The sequence below is a fragment of the Neomonachus schauinslandi genome, chromosome 6 (assembly GCF_002201575.2).
Source record: "Neomonachus schauinslandi chromosome 6, ASM220157v2, whole genome shotgun sequence".
Taxonomy (NCBI): Eukaryota; Metazoa; Chordata; class Mammalia; order Carnivora; family Phocidae; genus Neomonachus; species Neomonachus schauinslandi.
In genome coordinates this window covers 41,312,452-41,331,741 of record NC_058408.1, presented here as the reverse complement: position 1 = coordinate 41,331,741, position 19,290 = coordinate 41,312,452, and the positions used below count along the sequence as shown (strand labels likewise).

Genomic DNA, 19,290 nt, shown 5'->3' with positions numbered 1-19,290 from the left:
TCAGAAATAAATAAAATAAGAATACTAGAAAGTGTTCTCTGGTATTTAGTGGTAAACAGACTTGATCCTAAAGTGTGTGGTTTTTCACATGCATTCTGTTTGAAGATGCTAGCCCTTGAGCACAGACTTCTGTGTTTGCGCCGCAGGATTGCCATTTACTGACTGTGTGACCTTAAGAAAGTATCTTAGCCTTTTTAAATCTCAGTCTTCTTACCTGCAAAATGGAAATAATAGCAGCTTCACAGGGTCGTTGTGAAAATTCCGTGGTATCTTGTGTAAGCGTACCACGGTGTTGCAGCCTCTGGTAGGTACCCAGGAAATACGAGTTCCCTTCCTCTTTCTTCCTGTTTGAATTCAGTGTCCAGGTTACTCCCTTTTGAGGGAATATGAGTCTATTTTATTTCCTTTGTTTTTGAGACTTACAAGCTAAAGAATGCTGTCTTTTTGTTTAAAAAAATTCATAATAATCTGTGTGTATTTTGTTAGCCTGTGAAATGTTAGCCGTGATTTTGTTTTCATTCATTTTCTGGTCTTCTACTCATCTCATTAGGACATGAAGGATCAGATGTCAGCTTCATCTGTGCAGGCATTAGCAGAACGAAAAAATAGACAGGTGAGTAAACATCTGAACACAATATCAATCAAATATCAATCAAATAGCATGGTTAGATATTTGGAATTAAAAACTGCTGACGTCTGTGTATCGTGTGTTCACGCAGAAGACTTGTACATGCTGAGCCTGGTGTGAGGCTGGCAGGTGTTGTGAAAGTCTGGTCAGCTTGCCCCAGTGCCACGGTCCTCTGTCCCTCCCTCCCTCACACCCTCTGCTTCTCTCCTCTGGGCCCCTGTAGCTCCCTCTGCTTATCCCTGTAGGCCTTACACACAGCCATTCACTCTGCCCGTGCTGCCCACGTACTCTGGGAAGTGCTGTAATTGCTTTGTCTCCTGTCTTTTTCTCTGCTTTCTCTGCTGGACCTTGAAAGTGAAGAGCAATTATGTCATGAGCTGTTTTTAAATCTCTAGCTGCTATTCTATTGCCCATAGAACTTACTAGACATCTAATGAGTGAAATTTTATGTAAAGACATTGGAGGAACCTTAAATGTGCGTTAAATTAAATCTTTCATCGTTTTAAGTATTTTTTTGATATGAGGTCCAGTTTTTATTAGTTATTACAGATAAATTATGAAACCTGATTTCAAAAACGCCACTGCAGATAATGACATATCAAAAATAAAATCTACAGGAGACCAGTCCTTGAATTTAAGTATCTTTTTTTTTAATTTTTAAATTTTTTTATTTTTTATTTTTTTTTAAGATTTTATTTATTTATTTGACAGAGAGAGACACAGTGAGAGAGGGAACACAGCAGAGGGAGTGGGAGAGGGAGAAGCAGGCTTCCTGCAGAGCAGGGAGCCCGATGCGGGGCTTGATCCCAGGACCCTGGGATCATGACCTGAGCTGAAGGCAGACGCTTAACGACTGAGCCACCCAGGTGCCCAATTTTTAAATTTTTTTAAAAGATTTTATTTATTTAAGAGAGAGAGAGAGAGAGAGAGCATGAGCAGGGGGGAGGGGCAGAGGGAAAGGGAGAAGCAGATACCCTGCTGAGTAGGGAGCCTGACATGAGGCTCAATCCCAGGACCCTGAGATCATGACCTGAGCCGAAGGCAGCGGCTTAACCAACTGAGCCACCCAGGTGCCCTGTGTCTTTTTTTTTTTTTTTTAAAGATTTATTTATTTATTGGAGAAAGAGAGAGCGAGCACATGTATGTGCAAGTAGGGGGAGGCGTAGAGGGAGAGAATCTTAAGCAGACTCCCTGCTGAGCAGGGCTCCATCTCACAACCTGAGATCATGACCTGAGCCAAAACCAAGAGTCAGGTGCTCAACGGACTGAGCCACCCAGACTTAAGTATCTTTTTAAAATTAAACACTTTGGATAGAAATTCCCTTCTGACTGATAAAATCCTTTTAAAAAATTTACAACAGTCGCCTAAAATTTAGATTTAACTTCAATTCTGTTCAGACTCCATCAAGTTACTGATAGTCCATTTAGTAGACTGGTAAGAAACAGCTCATCATTATTAACTAGGAATCGGTACATCCTTACTTTAGACCTGTGGGTATTTGTTGACCCATGACATTTGAAAACAAGAGTTCAAAGAAAGGGAGGGGCTCTCCAGGTATCACCTGCCTAATTTTCCTGTTGCCTTTCCCTGCATTTCGTTCTTCAAATCACTGTTGTGGCTTTTTCTTCCTGTCTCCCTCCCTTCCTCTTAATAGTGCAGCGGGGAACCGCCAGGCGCTAACCCAGCCCATCTGGCACTAACTCTTGAAAGGAGCTCTAGGGCATGGCCAAGGCTCGCAGCTTGAGAGTTCCCTTTTTGTCTACACTTGAACTTACAGAAGTTGAGGAACCGTACCCGAAGCAGTTGTGACAGTGAGATGGGGAACACTGGGCCTCCGTTCCGGCAAACTTGAATTGCTTTATTCTCTAGAGAGTAAAAGTTGAACCACCATAAATAAAACGTGTACTTACACATTGCCTCTCCAAGTATGGCTTGGGATTTTGTTTTTGGCATGGAGTGAAATGTCATAGAGTCACAAATTCTCAGGGAATGGCAGGACCAGTTTTCTCTCATACTCGAGCAGGCCCAGTCTGCCTCACTGCTTCGTGCCAGGACCAGGTGCTGTGCTCCAGCCTGCTTAGCCAAGACCTCCCCGCTCCAGCACCTGCGCCCAGGCTGGTCTTCCCATGCTCTGGGCCCTCTCCATCTTAGTTCCCGTGCAGATAGATTCCTGGAAGTCAGACTAATGACATCTAATCTGCTTCACAATGAAGCATAGACAACTCTTAACGGCGTGACATATGTCCACCTAAGTGCAGACCATGAATAGACTAGAAAAAATAGCCCCGACTATGATCCCAGGAGTGCACAAGGCTGGTGGAGCCCCCACTTCTCTGTCGGTAGCCTAATGATGTACTCTATATAGACTCTTTCTGACCTTGAAAACATTGTCACTAGGCCTCAGTGTCCTCCATAGAGATTCTTAGAGTCTCTGCCTCGGAATGAGCAGGATCTTCTAAACTTGACAGCCCTAAGATCAGGTTAGGCAGAGCCATCTACAGAAGGCCTTGGGTCTGCTTTATGCCGGAGACAGTCCCCATCCGGCTTCTTGGCTGGACTGAGGCCCTGGGCTGCCAGCAGCTCTCCTAACTCCCTCAGAACTTAGGCTCTGCATCCTGAGCTTCTCCGAGCCCTGTCCCTGAAGTGTGGCCATTGGACTGAAGTCACCTTCGAACGTCAGGCCAGGAGGTCCATGTCAGTATCAAGGGGCTATTAAAGGGTTTTGCAGACAGAAAACCAAGTAACCCATGAGGCTTTTAACCGTTCCGGAGACAAAAAGTACCTAGTAAGATCTGGCACTTCCACAAGGAAGAAGAATCTTAGTCAGCAGCATCTTCTGGTTCTTTGTGCAGGGCTGGTGTGAGCAGTAACTCTGACCAACTAGTCAGTTGGGCTCGTGGGGCTCCTAGTCAGAGCCCACTACCGAGAATGAGCTCTCACATTCCTGGCCAGCCTCTTCACGGAAGGGAGACTTATCCTGTTCTGACTGCAAACTTCCTTGAATTCATATTGGGAAACCTGACCCTGGGGAAGAGCTCTGACTTTGGGACCAGCACTTGCCTGGGTTATGAGGGTCAGGCGCTCACTTGTGACCATGCCTGCCTCGGAAGCAACCCCCGGTTCCTATTTGGGATGCCCGTAGCCTTTTAGTTCAACCGAAGGGCACTGGGATTTACTCATGGGTTCAGTTGAACAGACTTTGGTGGGTCTGGTGCCTTCTGTACATGAAGGGCTGTGACTTGGCTCGTTGTCATTTCAGGGAGCTCTCCCCGCCTCCTTCCGAAGAAACCCAGAAACTTTCTTGACTCATACTTGAAAAAAAAGGGACCCTAGGTTTGTGGAATCAGATTGGAGCCTATGGGTCTCTGATGAACTTCCGAGGGTGCTAGGAAGAGCTGGCCTGAAGACCAAGTGCTTCTAGATTGTAAAGCAGTGTACAGATGGGCATTTGTTGATTTAAAGTTGACCTTTATCTGTATTTTAATGGGACAGAGCCCATTTCTGAGTCCCGTTGGGAGAGCTTGGAGGCAGTGGGTGCCCTTCCTGGCATTCCTGAAATTGTGCCATATGGGCACCAACCTACACCGCTACGCAAAAGGCTGAGCCGGCGGGAAATGCACTGCGAGCAGTCTGTGGACTCTCTGTCCCTGTGCTGGAGCGTTTGCTCAGATGGTAACGGCTGGTTCCCCCCGCCCCGCTCTCGCAGGCACTTCTAGGGGACAGTGGCGGCCAGAACTGGAGTGCGGGAACGACGGACAAATCCGGGCGCCTGGACCACGAGCTCCAGCTGGCCAACTCCCATTTCATCGAGGAGCAGCAGGCTCAGCAACAGGTACGGGAGAAGCCACCGAGGGAGGGAGGCAGGGCACCTCCTTGCGTTCCTCTGCCGCCAGGGGGCGCTGTGACCAGTGACAGCCCCGGGGGACCGGAGCTCACCCCGCAGCTGCCTGTCTGTGTGTGCAACCATTGTGTAGATGAAGGGTTTTTAAAACCTCCTTCAGAGCACGACCTTTTCGGGAGAACCAAGCTTGATTAGGTCTCTTAGGAAAAGCAGACCAGACATCCAAAACTGACAGACAAGGCCATTGATTTACAAAAAAAAAAAACCACCCCAGCAGCCTCTTCCCCCGCCTCCACTTGTATGCTCAGTTTTTTGTTCATCTCAACAAAGGCACTTTCAGAAAAACTGAGTCCTTGTTTCTTCTTTGCAAATTATTGCTGGTTCCATTATATGTAAAAATGATTGCTTTGGTGGAGGTTCTAGGGTAGAAGGAAAGTGAGGTTGATTATGATTACATCGTGGCTTTTGATATGTGTTGTATTTTAAAAAGGAAGCTAATAATGTATCTGGGGATTTGAGGATTATCTATCCATTGAAACTATTGGTTCTTAAATATTATGTTTTACGTATACACGTAGGTTTGTTCTTTTTCATTAGCCTGTCTGTTTAACCAGTTGTCTACTTAAATTGCTATTAATCAAGCAAGTTTTTTTCTTAATAAAAAATGAGGCTACACCACAATTAAAAGTAATTATTTATCACTCAGTAGCTGTCCTTGAAGCAGCTTACAGCCACAGGGCCTCCTCTAGTTTGTCCTTGAGAGGAAGGAAAGGACTCTATGCAGTTTTCCCACATTCACAGATTTGCCGGCCTCTCTCTTGGAGTCAGGCCGAGGCAGTCTTTTGTGGATTGAGACCTTGACCCTGGCGGTGGGCTTCCTCTTCCCCAACATCCCATGTCTCAGTGGTCACCACACAGGTGCTTTTGACCCTGGCTTGTTCTCTCACTGGACTTGAGCCAACCAGAGTAAATCACTCTTGGTGGTTTCCAGGCCTGCTGACTGTTCACAAGTTGGATCGGCAGGAAGTATCAGTAGCTTGTCATCCCAGCCTTTTGAGCAGTGTGTTCTCAGAGGCGATGGTCTGGTCCTTCGATTTCTGGGCTTTGCTTCTGAATGAGAATGGTCCCAAGTTGGCAAAGAAGCTAGCAGCTGCTAGAGTACTGGGCTTGGAACCAGGTAAGATGGAGTTTAATTGCTTCTTTCCCATTTCTCTGGCACCAGTTGATCGTGGAGCAGCAGGATGAGCAGTTGGAGCTGGTCTCTGGCAGCATCGGGGTGCTGAAGAACATGTCCCAGCGCATCGGAGGGGAGCTAGAGGAACAGGCGGTGTGAGTACTGACACGCCCCTCTCGCTGCAGTGAAATTGAGGGGCAGAGCCATCTTATGAGACCCCTGAAAAGCCTGACAGTTACATGGCTAGTAAACCCAAAAGCCGTTTTACTTCTATAGCTGCATCTTTATTCTGCCTCCCCCAAAGAAGCACATTGATCAGATAAAATTTGAACAGGGTTTGGGCAAAGTTATTATCATGATTGTTTTTGCACCCTGCAAAAACAGATACAGATTCCTCCGAGCGAATTCTCAGAGTGTTGTGACGAATGGGAACATGAGGCAGACATGGCTGTGTAACCTCCCTGGGGATCTGGGTCCCGGAGAGGATAGGACATGAGCTGACTTCCCTCTGTCATCCCCTGACTCTCCTGCTCCATCAAACAGAACTTCTTGCTCTGCATCTTAAACTTTAACTTAATGAAGAAAAGTTTATAAATCTGACTTCAATTAATCAAAAATCTTCCCTCTCAGAAATACAAAGTAAAAACAAAGCAAACGAAAACATAACTGGGTTTGTTTATTTTTTCCTTCAGCACAGTCTCCTTTTGTGCTCAGAAGTAGGACACCAAAAGCATCATTCTTAAATGCTTTCATTTCACAAATTTCTTTCTGAAAAAATAAGACCATCCACTAGGATATTTCAGAACCTCTCCTATCTCAGTCTTGAGTTCAGCCTTATACATTCATTCTTCAGAAATTCAAACTGGGTATCTGTTCTGCTGGGAGGTCCCAGGTACCCATAGAGGAGCAAACAGACTGCATCTCTGCCGTCAGAGAGTTTACCAGTTACTGCCTAGAACAGACGTTCTACAAATGGTGCAAGTCACTAAGAGGTGCAGAGACATAAGGGGGAAGAGTGTGGTGCCTTGAGAGCCCTCGCTCCACTCAAGCTGCAGACCTGACTTAGCCCAGGTCCCTGAGAAGATGTGTGGAACTGGAACCTGAAGGATGCGTGGAAGGTGGCCCAGCGGAGGGGTGAGGGTGAGGGGAGGGTCGACTGGGGGTTAGAGAGAGTGTGAGAGAGTGCATGGGACAGAAAGGTCTGGTTTGTGTAGAGCATGGGGGTAGAGAGGGGGGGTTGCAGAAGTCAAGACGGAGGCCAAGAACAGAGCGGGGAGGCCTTTGACGCCCCATTAAGGGGTTAGGACTTTCTCTCCTGAGGGTGATGGGGAACCATGAAGATTGTGTCGGGAGTAATGCCATGGACAGGTTTACATTTGGGGCAGACCCATCTAGCTGTGGTTTAGATGACAAACAATAATGGAGTCAGATTGAAGGCAAGGAGACCAGGGGGAAGCTGGAAGAGCAGGAATCTAGGCATGCGTGTTGAATTTCTGTCTAAAATGCATTCTTCCCCTAAAATTTCAATTTGCGGATGGAAAAGGACTAATTGCCTGACTCCTTGGGGTTCAGTAGATGATAGAGAAGCCTGGCAGACTTCAGTTAAAGATGGTAACTTGAACACACCAAACATACCCTTTATGTCACTCCTTCCCTAGAGTCCACTAGGGCACCAGCAGAGGGATCTTTTTATAAAACTTTGTATACCATAGGACCTATGGGGACATAGAACATGAAATAAGAAACAGTAACCATAACATTATAGGTCCTGGAAAGTAGGAAAATGAATGGCGACTGACTCAACAGACCAGAGAAAGCTGAATCCTCTGCCAGCCGCAGGGGGCGCCACAGAGCAAACACAGTTCCCGCCGCGAGCTACCAGCAGGGGAGAGCATTCACTCGTGATAGTGTGAGCCCTGAAGGGCGCGCTCATCACGTTGTGACACAGTCATAGTGGAAGGAAGGGGGATGAGTAGTGGGATGGATGCCGGGATGGGGAAGGAGGTGGGAGCAGAGCTAAGCCCTAGCCTTTTTAGAGTCGAGTCAGTAGGACAGGATTCTGGTGTGAGCATGCTCCTTGAACACACGGAAAAGCACCCAGGGACTAGTGGGAGGGGTTGGCAGCACTTGTCCAAGGGGACAGGAAACAGCCGTGGTTTTTTATAAAGAGCCTGAACGTGCTATTTAGCTCTTAAAACTGTGTCTCACTTTGGTAAAAATAATAAGTAAATTAAAAGGAAAGCACCTGGGGCTTGGACTTTGGCCTGTGTTCTCCAGCATTGGTGGCCACTGGCAGCTGTGGCCAGTGAATACGTAAAATGTGGCCAGTCTGCACAGAGATGCGCCCTCGGCATAAATGCACACCAGATTTTGAAGACTTCCTATGAAAAAAAAATGCAAAGTAGCTTGTGAGTGATTTTTTTTTAATATTAGTTACATGTTGGAATGATAATATTTGGGATATATTAGGCCAAATAAAACAGATTATTAAAATTAATTTCATCTTTTTGTTTTAAATGTGGTTACTAGCAAATATTAAGTAGCGTATCAGACTCTCAGTCTGTTTCTTTTGGACAGCGCTGAGTCAGATAGATCTGGGCTAGAAACCTAGTTTAGTGGGTGTCCTTGGGCTGGAGGTTGGGTGCCTGGCCTTTCTGTCCTCAGTAGGAAAAGTCATGCCCAGAATACAAAGGTGGCTCTTGTTTTTCAGTATTTGGCCCTGCCTGGATAGGTCTGCAGCTGCAGGCCGAGATGCTAGCAGGATCTTAGATGAGCTAATAGTGTGTTAATTTGGAATTTCAGGTAAGGGACAAAGATCTGTTTATTTAGTTGTCAACATGGAGTTTATTTAATAATTGACTTAATGAGGAGTTGGTTGCCCGGAGTCCTGCAGGCAGTCAGGTGCCTCATGGGGGCACAGACCAAGCCCAGTGGTTTCTAGCTTCCATTGATGCTGTATGTTAGGTTCCACTCTCGGGATAATCATATGTTAACCCCAAGTTGAAAAGTCTGGAATGGTTAGTCATTTATGAAATAAACAGTGCTGGAATAAGAGCATTTTGGTGTTTTCTTTCCCAGCTGCAGCGTGGACAGCAAATACTATTCACTTTCTGGAGCCGCTTCTCTTAGCGGGCAAACACTGAGTTCTCTGTGGGTAGGAGTGCACACGGTCAGGAGTGTCAGTCCCAGGGCCTCCCAGCTCTGACAAAGCACAGAGCGCGTTAAAGGAGATGATTATGCGATTAAGGCGTGTTTAACTCCTATTGGCCATAAAGCGCTTTGTGTTATGACCTGGTGCTCACAAGACCCTGGCAGGGAAGCTACCCCGTTTTACAGACGTGGAAACAGTGCCAAAGTGGGGTGCCTTGTCAAGGTGACAAGGGAAACAAGTGGCAAAGCCTGGTTGTCGGGCTTTGCTTAGCCGCCTCCTCGTGTGCTGCACTGCCCCTGAGTTTGTGTTACTATATAGTCAGGTCTACAATTCTAAAGTCTAGAAAGTGCTAAAATAATCTTTTAAAAAAAGTTTCCAGCAAGTTCCTACTACAAAAAACCTGACCTGACCTGACTGCAGCAATGATTCCTCATCGTTTTCTCTGCAGAAATAGTACCATGTTTGACTATGAGGTCTGCCCCGGACCCTGCTTGAGGGTGTTGGCTAACATATAGCACATGTAACTTAGTACTTTTTAAAAATTCCCCGAAATTCTGAAATCAAAAACCTATCTTGTGCTAACGATTTGGATAACAGACTGGGGACTTGAATCGCAAAGTTACGGGTTTTAGGTTTGCTAAAACGGAGGTGTAGATCCTGTTTTAATTCCATGGCCAGTGTATTGCCAAGCCTTTGTGCTGACCAGCTACCCTTCTGTGTCTGCTTCTCTTTCTAGTATGTTGGATGATTTTTCTCATGAGTTGGAGAGCACTCAGTCTCGGCTAGACAATGTGATGAAGAAACTTGCAAAAGTATCTCACATGACCAGTGGTATGTATGGTATTTAAAGCTTAAGAATTCCTACTTAATTCTAGAAACACGGTCTATAGGGTTCTCATAGGCGTGCCCCTTCAGATCTTTCCTGTGGCACATTTTTGGTCCTGCTTTCCGGTTGGAGAAGGAAGACTAGTATGCACAGGCCTTGTCTGTCGTTTGTGGCCTTCACTTGAGAAGTGGTATTTGTGTTCCCCCACCACACGAGGCTGGTGGTGTTGGGTGGCTTATCTCCTGGCGGATCAACTCTCTTTGCAATTAGAAAATCCTTTCTTACCTAATTTTATTTTTTCTATTTCCTTGCCAAAATAGGGAACTTATTATAAAACAGTAATTAAGAAGCCAGTTACTGTTTCTCCTGGACTGACTTTGTTTTATTGAGAAACTCCTACCATTTCAGAATAAGATGGCCTTACAGGTCTAATTTAAATGGCTTTCATTTAAATCCATAGTGAAATACTCCAGCAGGTTTGCATCAGGATGGGGATGAAGAACTAACAGTTTTCAAATCACTCACTGTATAGGAAGGTATGTTCCAATGACTCTATTTTTTCTTATTGCAACAGCCCACCTCCCCTGGTACATTAGAAATAATATTTTATTCTTTTTTTAAAGATTTTATTTATTTGAGAGAGAGAGTGAGGGAGAAAGCATGAGCGGGAGGAGAGGCAGAGGGAGAAGCAGACTCCCCGCTGAGCAGGAAGCCCGACGTGGGGCTCGATCCCAGGACCCTGAGATCATGACCTAAGCCAAAGGCAGATGCTAAACCAACTGAGCCACCCAGGCATCCCAGAAATAGTATTTTTTAAATCAAAGAAAATCCAGTATCTCCTTTTTTCTTTAGTTGGTGGGGATGGCTTGGTGAAGGGAGGGCCTGAGCTGCTCCTTGAGGTGATGTAGATGTTCTTGAACCAGAGCACCCAGCTCCCCCACTGGAACTTCCCCTCTTTCTTGACACGTCGTTCTTTGGGTTTCCTCCCATCAGGTCTGTGTTACGGGGTCTAATAGTTCGGACTTTTGAGCTGAGACTTAAATACAAATGTATATTTACTTTCCAGCACTTCAACTCATAGTCAAGTTATAGAACAGTTGTCTGGGGCTCAGCTTCTTATCTGTAAAAAAATAGGTTGATGCCTTCCTCTCAAGATCATTGTGAAGATTAAATGAAATAATAGTAATTAATGTACAAGTGTTTAACAGTGTCTCCCATATATTAGTACTTACTGTTTGTAAGTTTGTAAAACTGTTTGTGTTTTAAAAAAATAGTAGGACAGGCAGAATATGGCCCTTCAGTTTGGACAGCTTGCCTGGGGTTTTCATTTTAATCTTTGCTCGCTCCCAGAAGAAAGCTCGCTCAGGGCCTCCCGCAAAGTGCCGGCTTCAGTTTGACAACAGGGCAGTTCGTATTTGTCTTTGTTAGATCCAAGACAGAGGGAAGCTCATAGCCAGACTTCCTTCCTTCTTTCTCTCCAGGGACAAATACCTTTATGCTTTTAGCAAGTCATTGCCGAAAGCACGCACCAGCTTAGTTCATCTTTCACACACTTCAGAGAAAGGTTTGCAAAGCCGCCTTCCTTATTCCTCTGTGTTCTCTCCTCTCCCACCTTCACCCCTCTACTTTAAAAAAAAAAAAAATTAATGAAGTATTATATAACAAGTTGAAACACCAGGCCTCTCACTAGTGTATGTATTAGTCACAAAGTCAAGTAGCTACTTCAGCACCAGTTTTGTTTGGGGAAGAGCAAAGAACAAAGATGCACTGTGTCTTTGTTTCTCAGCATTCCGGGTATGAATAATTTAGAAAAGTACTTGCATTGTGATAAGCCGTTCAGTGTGTATAAATAGCACTGAGCCTTGCTTATGCTTTATTCTACTTTATCCTGAAAGAAAAGTTTGGGGAGCAAAGTGGGGACTTCAATTATGTTTGTCTAAGAAAAAGAGCCAGGAAACAGAGCATTCAGCCTGAAAGGCCCTTCAGTTTGGACAGCTTGCCTGGGGTTTTCATTTTAATCTTTGCTTGCTCCCAGAAGAAAGCTCACTCAGAGCCTCCCGCAAAGTGCCGGCTTCGGTTTGACAACAGGGCAGTTCGTATTTGTCTCTGTTCACCTCCCTAACTTTTGGGCAAATTCACTACCTTTCAGTCCCTACCTAAAGTATATCAAGACCCACTGAAGTTCGATGAGGCGGTCAGTGAGCAGGCACAGGACACCTGCCCTCCACGCGGCTGGCTGCTCCACAGAGATCAGCCAGGATGCCATACCTGCCTTTTCGAGCGACCCAAGGAAAGTATATTCTTTTGAGTAGATACAGAGGTTTTCTTCCCCTCACTTTCCAAAATTCTGTCGTCGTTCTTTTCTCTTTAGGGAAGAAAAACATACTGGAAGGGGGAAAAAAACTTGCCCCTGGAGTTCTCTTTGTTCCTATCTGACTTTTTGAAACAGGTCTTGACCTTGCCGAGCTGGTTAGGCTTTTCACTTGAGAGCACAGAAGCCTTCGTGGTTAGTACTCCCCCCTTCTGGGGAGAAGTCAGCTGGGGTAACAGCTCCCAGAGCTTACCTGGGTCCTGCTTCGAAGCAGCAGCTTAGCCCTGCAGAGGAAGATGGCTTTCAAAGAGCGGTCCTGGGTTGTGCTGGCTTGTGTGACCCAACTTCTCGATGAAAACCCCCTGTTTAATGCAGTTGGGGAAGAGGAAGTGATTGGAGGTGGGAGGGGATTGGGTAGAGGCTGGTGGAAAGCCAAAAAGTAGAAAACCGGTTCAATATTGGGAATCCGGGTTTGAGAAAGGCAGGATGGGGGGAGGGGCAGGGATCTGTATGAGGTTGGGGGGTGGGGGTGGTTAGGAAGCAATTACCTTGACTGTTTTGTCCTGGAAGAATATTGATTAATCATTTTAATGAGAGTGTTTTTAAATTATCATAAACATTTTTAAATAGATGAAAAATGCTGGATACTCAAGTTTTCTTGGCCAGTGAAGCGATAAACAGACTATTATCTGATAGGTTGATTTCTGCCTCCCATGCCCATTGGACTAGTTCCTGTTCAGATAAGGAACCGACAGATTTGGGGTCTTTGCCCTAATCACACTAAGTGAGTTTCTAGCACATCAGAAGTAGAACAAGGTGATCACCACTAAGAAGGTACTTGCTTTGTGTACTGTCGGTTGGTGGCTGTCTGTTGCCCGGTTCTAAGATTGTGCTCTCCATGGCATTTAAATAATTTAAGTCCTTGGTTCGTGGACTTAGCATTGCTTTGTAGACAGTTTGGCAGTCTCTTTTCCTAGATTCAAACCTTTATGTAGTGTGAGTCTCGATCGCTGTGGTGTGCCACAATCTGCAGGCTTTCCAATAAACTTTTTTTTTTTAAGATTTTATTTATTCATTTGAGACACAGAGATACAGAGAGAGAGAGAGAGAGAAAGCATGAGCAGGGAGAGAGGCAGAGGCAGAGGGAGAGGGAGAAGCAGGCTCCTCGCTGAGCCAGGAGCCCGATGTGGGGCTCGATCCCAGGACCCTGGGATCATGACCTGAGCCGAAGGCAGACGCTTAACCGACTGAGCCACCCAGGTGCCCCTTTCCAATAAACTTTTGATGAATCAGTAAACCTTTATATTTCTGTTTAAACGGAGTGATCATTTCTAGCCATTGAACTACGTTTTCATAGGCCAGTGAAATTCTGTTCTATCAGTGTGACCCTATGTGGAAAATGCAGGACTCGTCTACAGAAAGACCGCGTGTTCTTTCTACACCTGCACAAGTTAAAGAGGCATCCTAGGCCCCATGCCCAGCCTGGCCCAGCCCAGAGTGTGCGAGGGTATTCGTGTTCACGCTCACAAAGCCCTGCCAGGCAGCCTCTGTGCAGCGTGATGAACCCGCAGTCAGGGTTGTGGGTGCAGCGGGGGCTCCCCTGGGGCCTGTGTGTGCCCTCCTGCCCCTCGAGCCCCCTTGCTCTCGGCCGTTTAGATGGACTCTAACCACTTTGCTTCTGGTGGTTGTCCTCAAGTGTCAGTAGGGCAGAAGGTTTCAGAGAAAACATTCCACTTTCCTTTATGGGTAAGCTGTGTAAGTTACTGGTTAAGTGATCTCACTTCTTTCCTGACAGGTGTGGGGTAATGTTGATCATGCTCTTGATCCCCAGAGCTTGCTTTTTCAGCTCCTCGGTTCCTGAAGTGACCAGCAGGCGCTTTTATCCTCTTTCCATCCTCCCATAGTGCTGAGTGTTGTTGAATGAAATGATTTGACTTCGGTAGGAGATGAAAGCAAACGGGCTTTGATCCGTAACGCCGATGCCAACACCTTCCCAGGGACATGGTGCCCACCAGCAGCAAGCTGAGCACCGCAGATTGTAATTAAAGGCTTGCGACACAAAGCACGTACTTACTAGAGGCCCATTTTCAGGCGACTGGCAGAGCTGTGGATGCACACGCGGAGCAGGCCAGGATACGCGACCCCCGGGCAGGCTCCAGAGCCTGTGTGTGCCCGTCGTGTGCACATCCTGTCCCCTCTCTGCTTCAGGGCGTGCATGTGACTGTCGTCCCTTGGGGAGCGTGGAGTCATGAGCGCTGATGCTTGTGTCCTGCCTTGCAGATCGGCGCCAGTGGTGTGCCATCGCCATCCTCTTTGTGGTCCTGCTGGTCGTGCTGGTCTTCTTCTTAGTGCTGTGACGGCGGCCCGGCATGGCTCCTCCTGCTCACGAACCCCAGGGGAGGCGGGAAGCAGCACCCCAGCGTTGCCGTCTCTTTACACTCCTCTCTGGAAAACACAGCCTGCACTGACTTCCCTCCTTGTGACCCCACCACTGAGACAGCTGCTCTGACCCGGCACTGGCAGGGCCGCTGGGAAGAGGAAGCGACGACTGTGCGCTCCCGGGGCCGCCTGTCCTGTTCCGAGGACGGCTCGGCACTGCTTTGCCTCCGGGGCCTTGGGCCCCCAGGACAGCCTCTGAGGAATCCGGAAAAGTTTGCAGACTCCACTAGCGCTTGCTTTTGCTCATTCCATCCATCTTTGGCAGCTCCCCCCGCCTCCCCCCCAGCTCGGACAGCACACCGCTGTCGCATCCCCGAGAGCACCATCGGGAGTGCAGGCTCCCGGGCAGGTCTCATTTCCCATTGCGGCAGCGGCCCTTGGCCCCCCGAGAGCTGGCTGCTAATGGGGACGCTAGGCCCAGAAGCAGTTTGTGACAAAAAACGCAGTGATCCATTTTTCAGGGATAAGTGCTGGGATAAAATTGCTTTTCCAGGCTCGTTATTCTGTGGTAGAAATAACTAATGGAAAATAACGGAAAGCACTAGACTTTGGGGGTGCTAACAGCTGGTGGCTTGAACCGAGGGGAGGAGAGGGCAGCAGGACCCAGGGTTTGCACAGCTGAGGGAAGGGTGGGTGAGGTTGCCGGAGGTCAGAGCCTTGCCAAATTCATGTTGCTGTCCTGGTGCACCCTGTATTTTGAGGACGCCCCTTACCCATATGGCGCAGCTCAGCTGCACACTTGGATGGTCTGGATCCGGGGCCAGTCTCATGGCCGGTTAGGTCATTCCCGTGGCACTCTGCATTGGAGGTGGGGGGGGTGGTTAGTACATTGGGAGTACGGCGACACTCAGAAACCATAATGACCAAAAAGGCTAGTTCTGGACCGGACTTTTCTTACCCTGTGAGTAATGGCAAGAATGGGTAGGTGAACTTGGGTGGGGTTTTTTTTTTTTCCCCTAAGATGACAACTCAGTTTTTTTATCATCCAGCCAAATAACTGAGCCAATCCAAATTTAAAGAACGGATGCTTTAATTGAGTTTTAGTAGCTGAAACTGCTGAGATGCTAAACTTCAAGCTTCCGATGATTTTTTAAACGCCTCCAGCGTCCCGGCGTCTGTAGGATATTTTTATAACCTCCCCGATGCCGTCACCGATATGGAAGCAGCAGCTGACCCGGAGCCCTGCGGCAGGGGCCACGCTCTCCCCCTCCACCTTCTGCACTTGGAAAGCACAGCAACGTCTGCATAGAGCTCTAGCTTTGACTTCCTGTTTCCTCATCTGTTGGGGCCCATTCCACAGCGCACTCTTTTTTTTTTTTCCTTTTTTTCATGTTTTGTCTGTATTTGTTGGGGTTTTTTGTTTGTTTATTTGCTTTGGGCTTCCTCCCCCCCTTTTTTGTGATTTACAATGATGTACTTGCCCAGCTGACTTATGAATTGCACTTTTTAATAAATACTTGTAACAATTTTTTAAAGAAGGGTATTTTCTCATGGTTAGGATCATGGTAGGTAAGGAAATCTGCCTCTTAATGAAAGCTAAAAGCAGATTTATAAAACTAAAAGGGTGGTTGACATCCATGTTTACATTCAACTCTATTTGATATATAAATAAGTTATTTTTTTCAAATTAGCAAAAAAAAAAGATAACTACAAAGGGCTTCAGACGTAGGGTACTAGATTATTTGTTTTACAAGTTTTGAGACTCATTCAAATAGTCTTCTCTAAACTTAGAATAGGGATGGTCCTTAGATTTGCATTAAAACGTATAGGTCTTTGTTCACCATAAGTGGGGACCTTGTCTCAGTACTGTAATCCACAATCCGCATTAGCAGAGGCAGCCTAATGACCTATATGATCATGCCATTTAAAAGCCATGCTCTTCTCCTGCTATGACCAGGTTTACTGTGCCCCACACAACTAACTGTCATGTGTGTCCGTGGGGCTTGTTGGGAACATGCCTGGTCATTAATGAGTAAGCTGCTTCCCTGAGGTCGGGGGGGGGGGGGGGGGGGGGGGGATGGGGGGGGGTGGGGGGGGGAGGGGCGGGCCAAGTGTTGTGACCCGGAGACTTAATTACTAAATGTCTGGATAGATTTAGAATCGGCATGATGACCTCACTTAATTTCAAGTGTTTGCTAAATAGTGGCTATTGTAGACCAGACTCCCGCTGAGGCTGACTAGGGAATTATTTAGGAGGAGAAAGTTTACTTTAAAATACAAGCACTGCCCACATTCTCTCCGCGGGCGCCCCTGTCTCTGCACCTCAAAGGAACTGCTCTTTAACAGGGCAGCCTCTTACTGTAATTGTCCGGTAATTGTCCGCGCCAGCTCTGCCCCAAGCAGAGCTTGGGCCCCGCCAGCCTGATCCTGGTCTGACCCTGTTGTGCCCGAACTGGGCATCACTGTAGACGTCTCCGCTCAGAGTGCAAACCAGGGCAGTCCGAGGGAACAAGCCAGGGGCTTAGGTTGATTTTTGAGGATAAGTGTTTCCTCATCAGCGATCCTAACACTGCCGGGCTTTCGGGGGCACCTGCGTGGCCCCCCTGCCCGTAGAATGGGGAGAGAAGCAGACCCTGGTGACCCTCTGCACTGCTTAGAGGCACATCCTGTAGCGTGTGGGCTTTTTCCTGCAGCCTCCGCTCCTCGACACATATCATTTCTAAGGAACTGGCATAATACGATGGATACAAGAGAGCTCAGCTTACGTTTATCGGTTTATTGGAAAAACGTTTTTCTAATCAGCTGATTGGGGGATAGGTTGGGGGGAATGAACCATTGAGAGAGTTTGCCAGAGTGGGGATCCAGCTGGAAAACTGAAATACCTTTAGTTTTTAGTCCTAATTTTTCATCTTGCCTTTGTGCGGACTGCGCGCTCCCAGCGCTCTGTGGGTGCCCGCTGCTGGGTGGCAATTGGAAGTCGCAGCGTGTGTTACACGAGGATCTTCACGCCAGAGCCGAAGGGGGAGAAACTTGGTGGCTTGCCCATTATTCTCTGCTTTTAGCCAGAGTTAAACAGACTGATGGGTCTGGTAGCCAACCACTTGGCAACTCCCACTCCTTCTCACCTCGTGAGATTCAGGGCTGTGAAGAGAAATCTAGTCTAACTCCAACAGAAATCTGTCTCTGTGAAGTGTTTTACCTTCTGTAAGTGAAGGTGGCAGAGCCAAGATCTTTCTTTTGGTAATTTCCCTGGCTATAAAGTGAGACCGTTACCTTTCTAGAGAATTCACAGCATTTGAAGATCTAGGAACTGAATTACATAGAGGAGCTGCTTTTCAGCTCAGTGGGCTCGGACTGCTTGGCTTCGCCTCATGCTGCAGGATGAACTTGGAAGCAGAACAGCGGTGGGCCGGCCGAGAAGCGCAAGTTGTAAAACACGGCATGCACTACCTCCCTTTGTGTTCCTCTCGCTGCCATGTCTTTCCTATTTTTTCAGAAGAACGCTTTTGAAAAGCACGTTCTTTCTCCATCAAGAGCAGAGAGGGGAAACCAGAGGGCTCGCAGACTTCCAGCCCCTGCGGCCCACGGCGCCGTCCCGTCCAGTCCCTGCAGGAGGATGGCGCCCAGTGAACGGCCCCAGGCGGCCGGCGTGGGCGCAGCGGCGGGCTTCTCCCGGGGCCTCTGCTGCTGAGCGGAGGGCAGCTGCGGCCCCGGGCTGGCCTGTCCAGCTGTCCTTACCTGGCTCCCGGCCCTCACAGACATGCTTGCGCTTCCAGTGAGGAGGTCTTACTCTTGCAAGGCCCGTGCCAGGCCGTTATGGAGGCGCGGACACTGGCCTCGCCGTGGGCCCCTTGCTGTGACGCTCACTGCGAAGCTGCTGTCGGCTGTCGGGGCCAGAAAATCAAGAGAATTCCAAGTAGAACAGCCGTCAGATGAAAAGAGCAGTGCAGAGAACCTCCGAGTCTCCGGCTCTTGAGGCCCAGTTCCGGTCACTCATGGCAGGGCTGAAACCCCAGGCTCGCTGGCCCCTGGGGTCAGCAGCCCCAACGGTGCCCTCAGAAGGCCTTGGAGGCCCCAGCTCAGCTCCTCCAACAGACATGGGGGGCATTTGCGGCGCTGCATGCTGGACTTGGCCCCAGGGACAAGCGACCTCGGCGACGTAACAAGGTAGGCTGGTAGTAACCTGTCGTGTGCACCCCTCACCCCAGCCATTTGGTGTTTTTTGCTTTTGGACGAACACTGAAGCTCTGAAAGCTCCCGGGGGGTCTTGCCATGGTGCTGCCATCTACCTTTAGGTGGCACTTCTTCATGATGTTCTGGTCTGTGCAGAAAACAGGTGTGTGGCGAGGCGGGGAAGGAAGAAAAAGAACTTGGTTTCCCTGCAACATAAGCTAATGTGTTGGTGCTGTTTTCCTTCCCATGTGACCTTTGTCCAGAAATGCCCTTCCCCAAGGCTGTGTGACGGGAACTGTGCTGAGAGGGTGATTTGTCCCAGTCACCTGCCCAGCTGCTTGGCGTGGACCTGTGAGAAAGTATATTTTATCCCTTTTTTTTTTTTAAGGTTACGAGTTCTTGAACCCAGAAGCCACTCGATTATCCAGGGGGTGATAGAAATAAGACCCCCCCGGCCTCACTGTTCGCTGAGCAAAGCTCTCGGGCCTTGTGGTGTAGCCGCGTGTCAGCCGGGCGCTCTGCACGAGCCGGGCTTTCTGCCAGCCCTGGGCCAAGACCACGTTCACCATTGTTCTTTCTGCTCTGCACAAAGTGGGCTTTAGCTGAGACCCTGCTCCCGAACGGGAATCGCAGCCCTGTGGGTAAAGTGTGCTCTGGGAGAGGCAGATGTCCTAGTCCTCAGGAAAAGAAAGTATCTGTGCAGGGCGGGGAGAGGCCAGCCAGGTGTCCCCCGCTAGAATGAGTGACTGGAACTTGTTTGTAAGCTGGATGTGGTTCCGTCCTAGCTCGACCCAGGCTGGGAGAAC

The 19,290-nt window shown here is 48.0% G+C and overlaps 1 protein-coding gene across 1 annotated transcript in view; it reads left to right on the top strand.

The window, feature by feature from the left end:
• Nucleotides 1-15,843, top strand: part of STX6 (syntaxin 6) — a 46,381-nt gene extending 30,538 nt beyond the window's left edge. Inside the window, exons 4-8 of the mRNA XM_021682564.1 lie at nucleotides 551-613; nucleotides 4,336-4,461; nucleotides 5,693-5,799; nucleotides 9,532-9,626; nucleotides 14,213-15,843. Of these exons, the coding sequence (XP_021538239.1) occupies nucleotides 551-613; nucleotides 4,336-4,461; nucleotides 5,693-5,799; nucleotides 9,532-9,626; nucleotides 14,213-14,289 (468 nt within the window). The 3' untranslated portion in view covers nucleotides 14,290-15,843. The remainder of the gene's footprint in view (nucleotides 1-550; nucleotides 614-4,335; nucleotides 4,462-5,692; nucleotides 5,800-9,531; nucleotides 9,627-14,212) is intronic.
• Nucleotides 15,844-19,290: the final 3,447 nt, after the last annotated feature.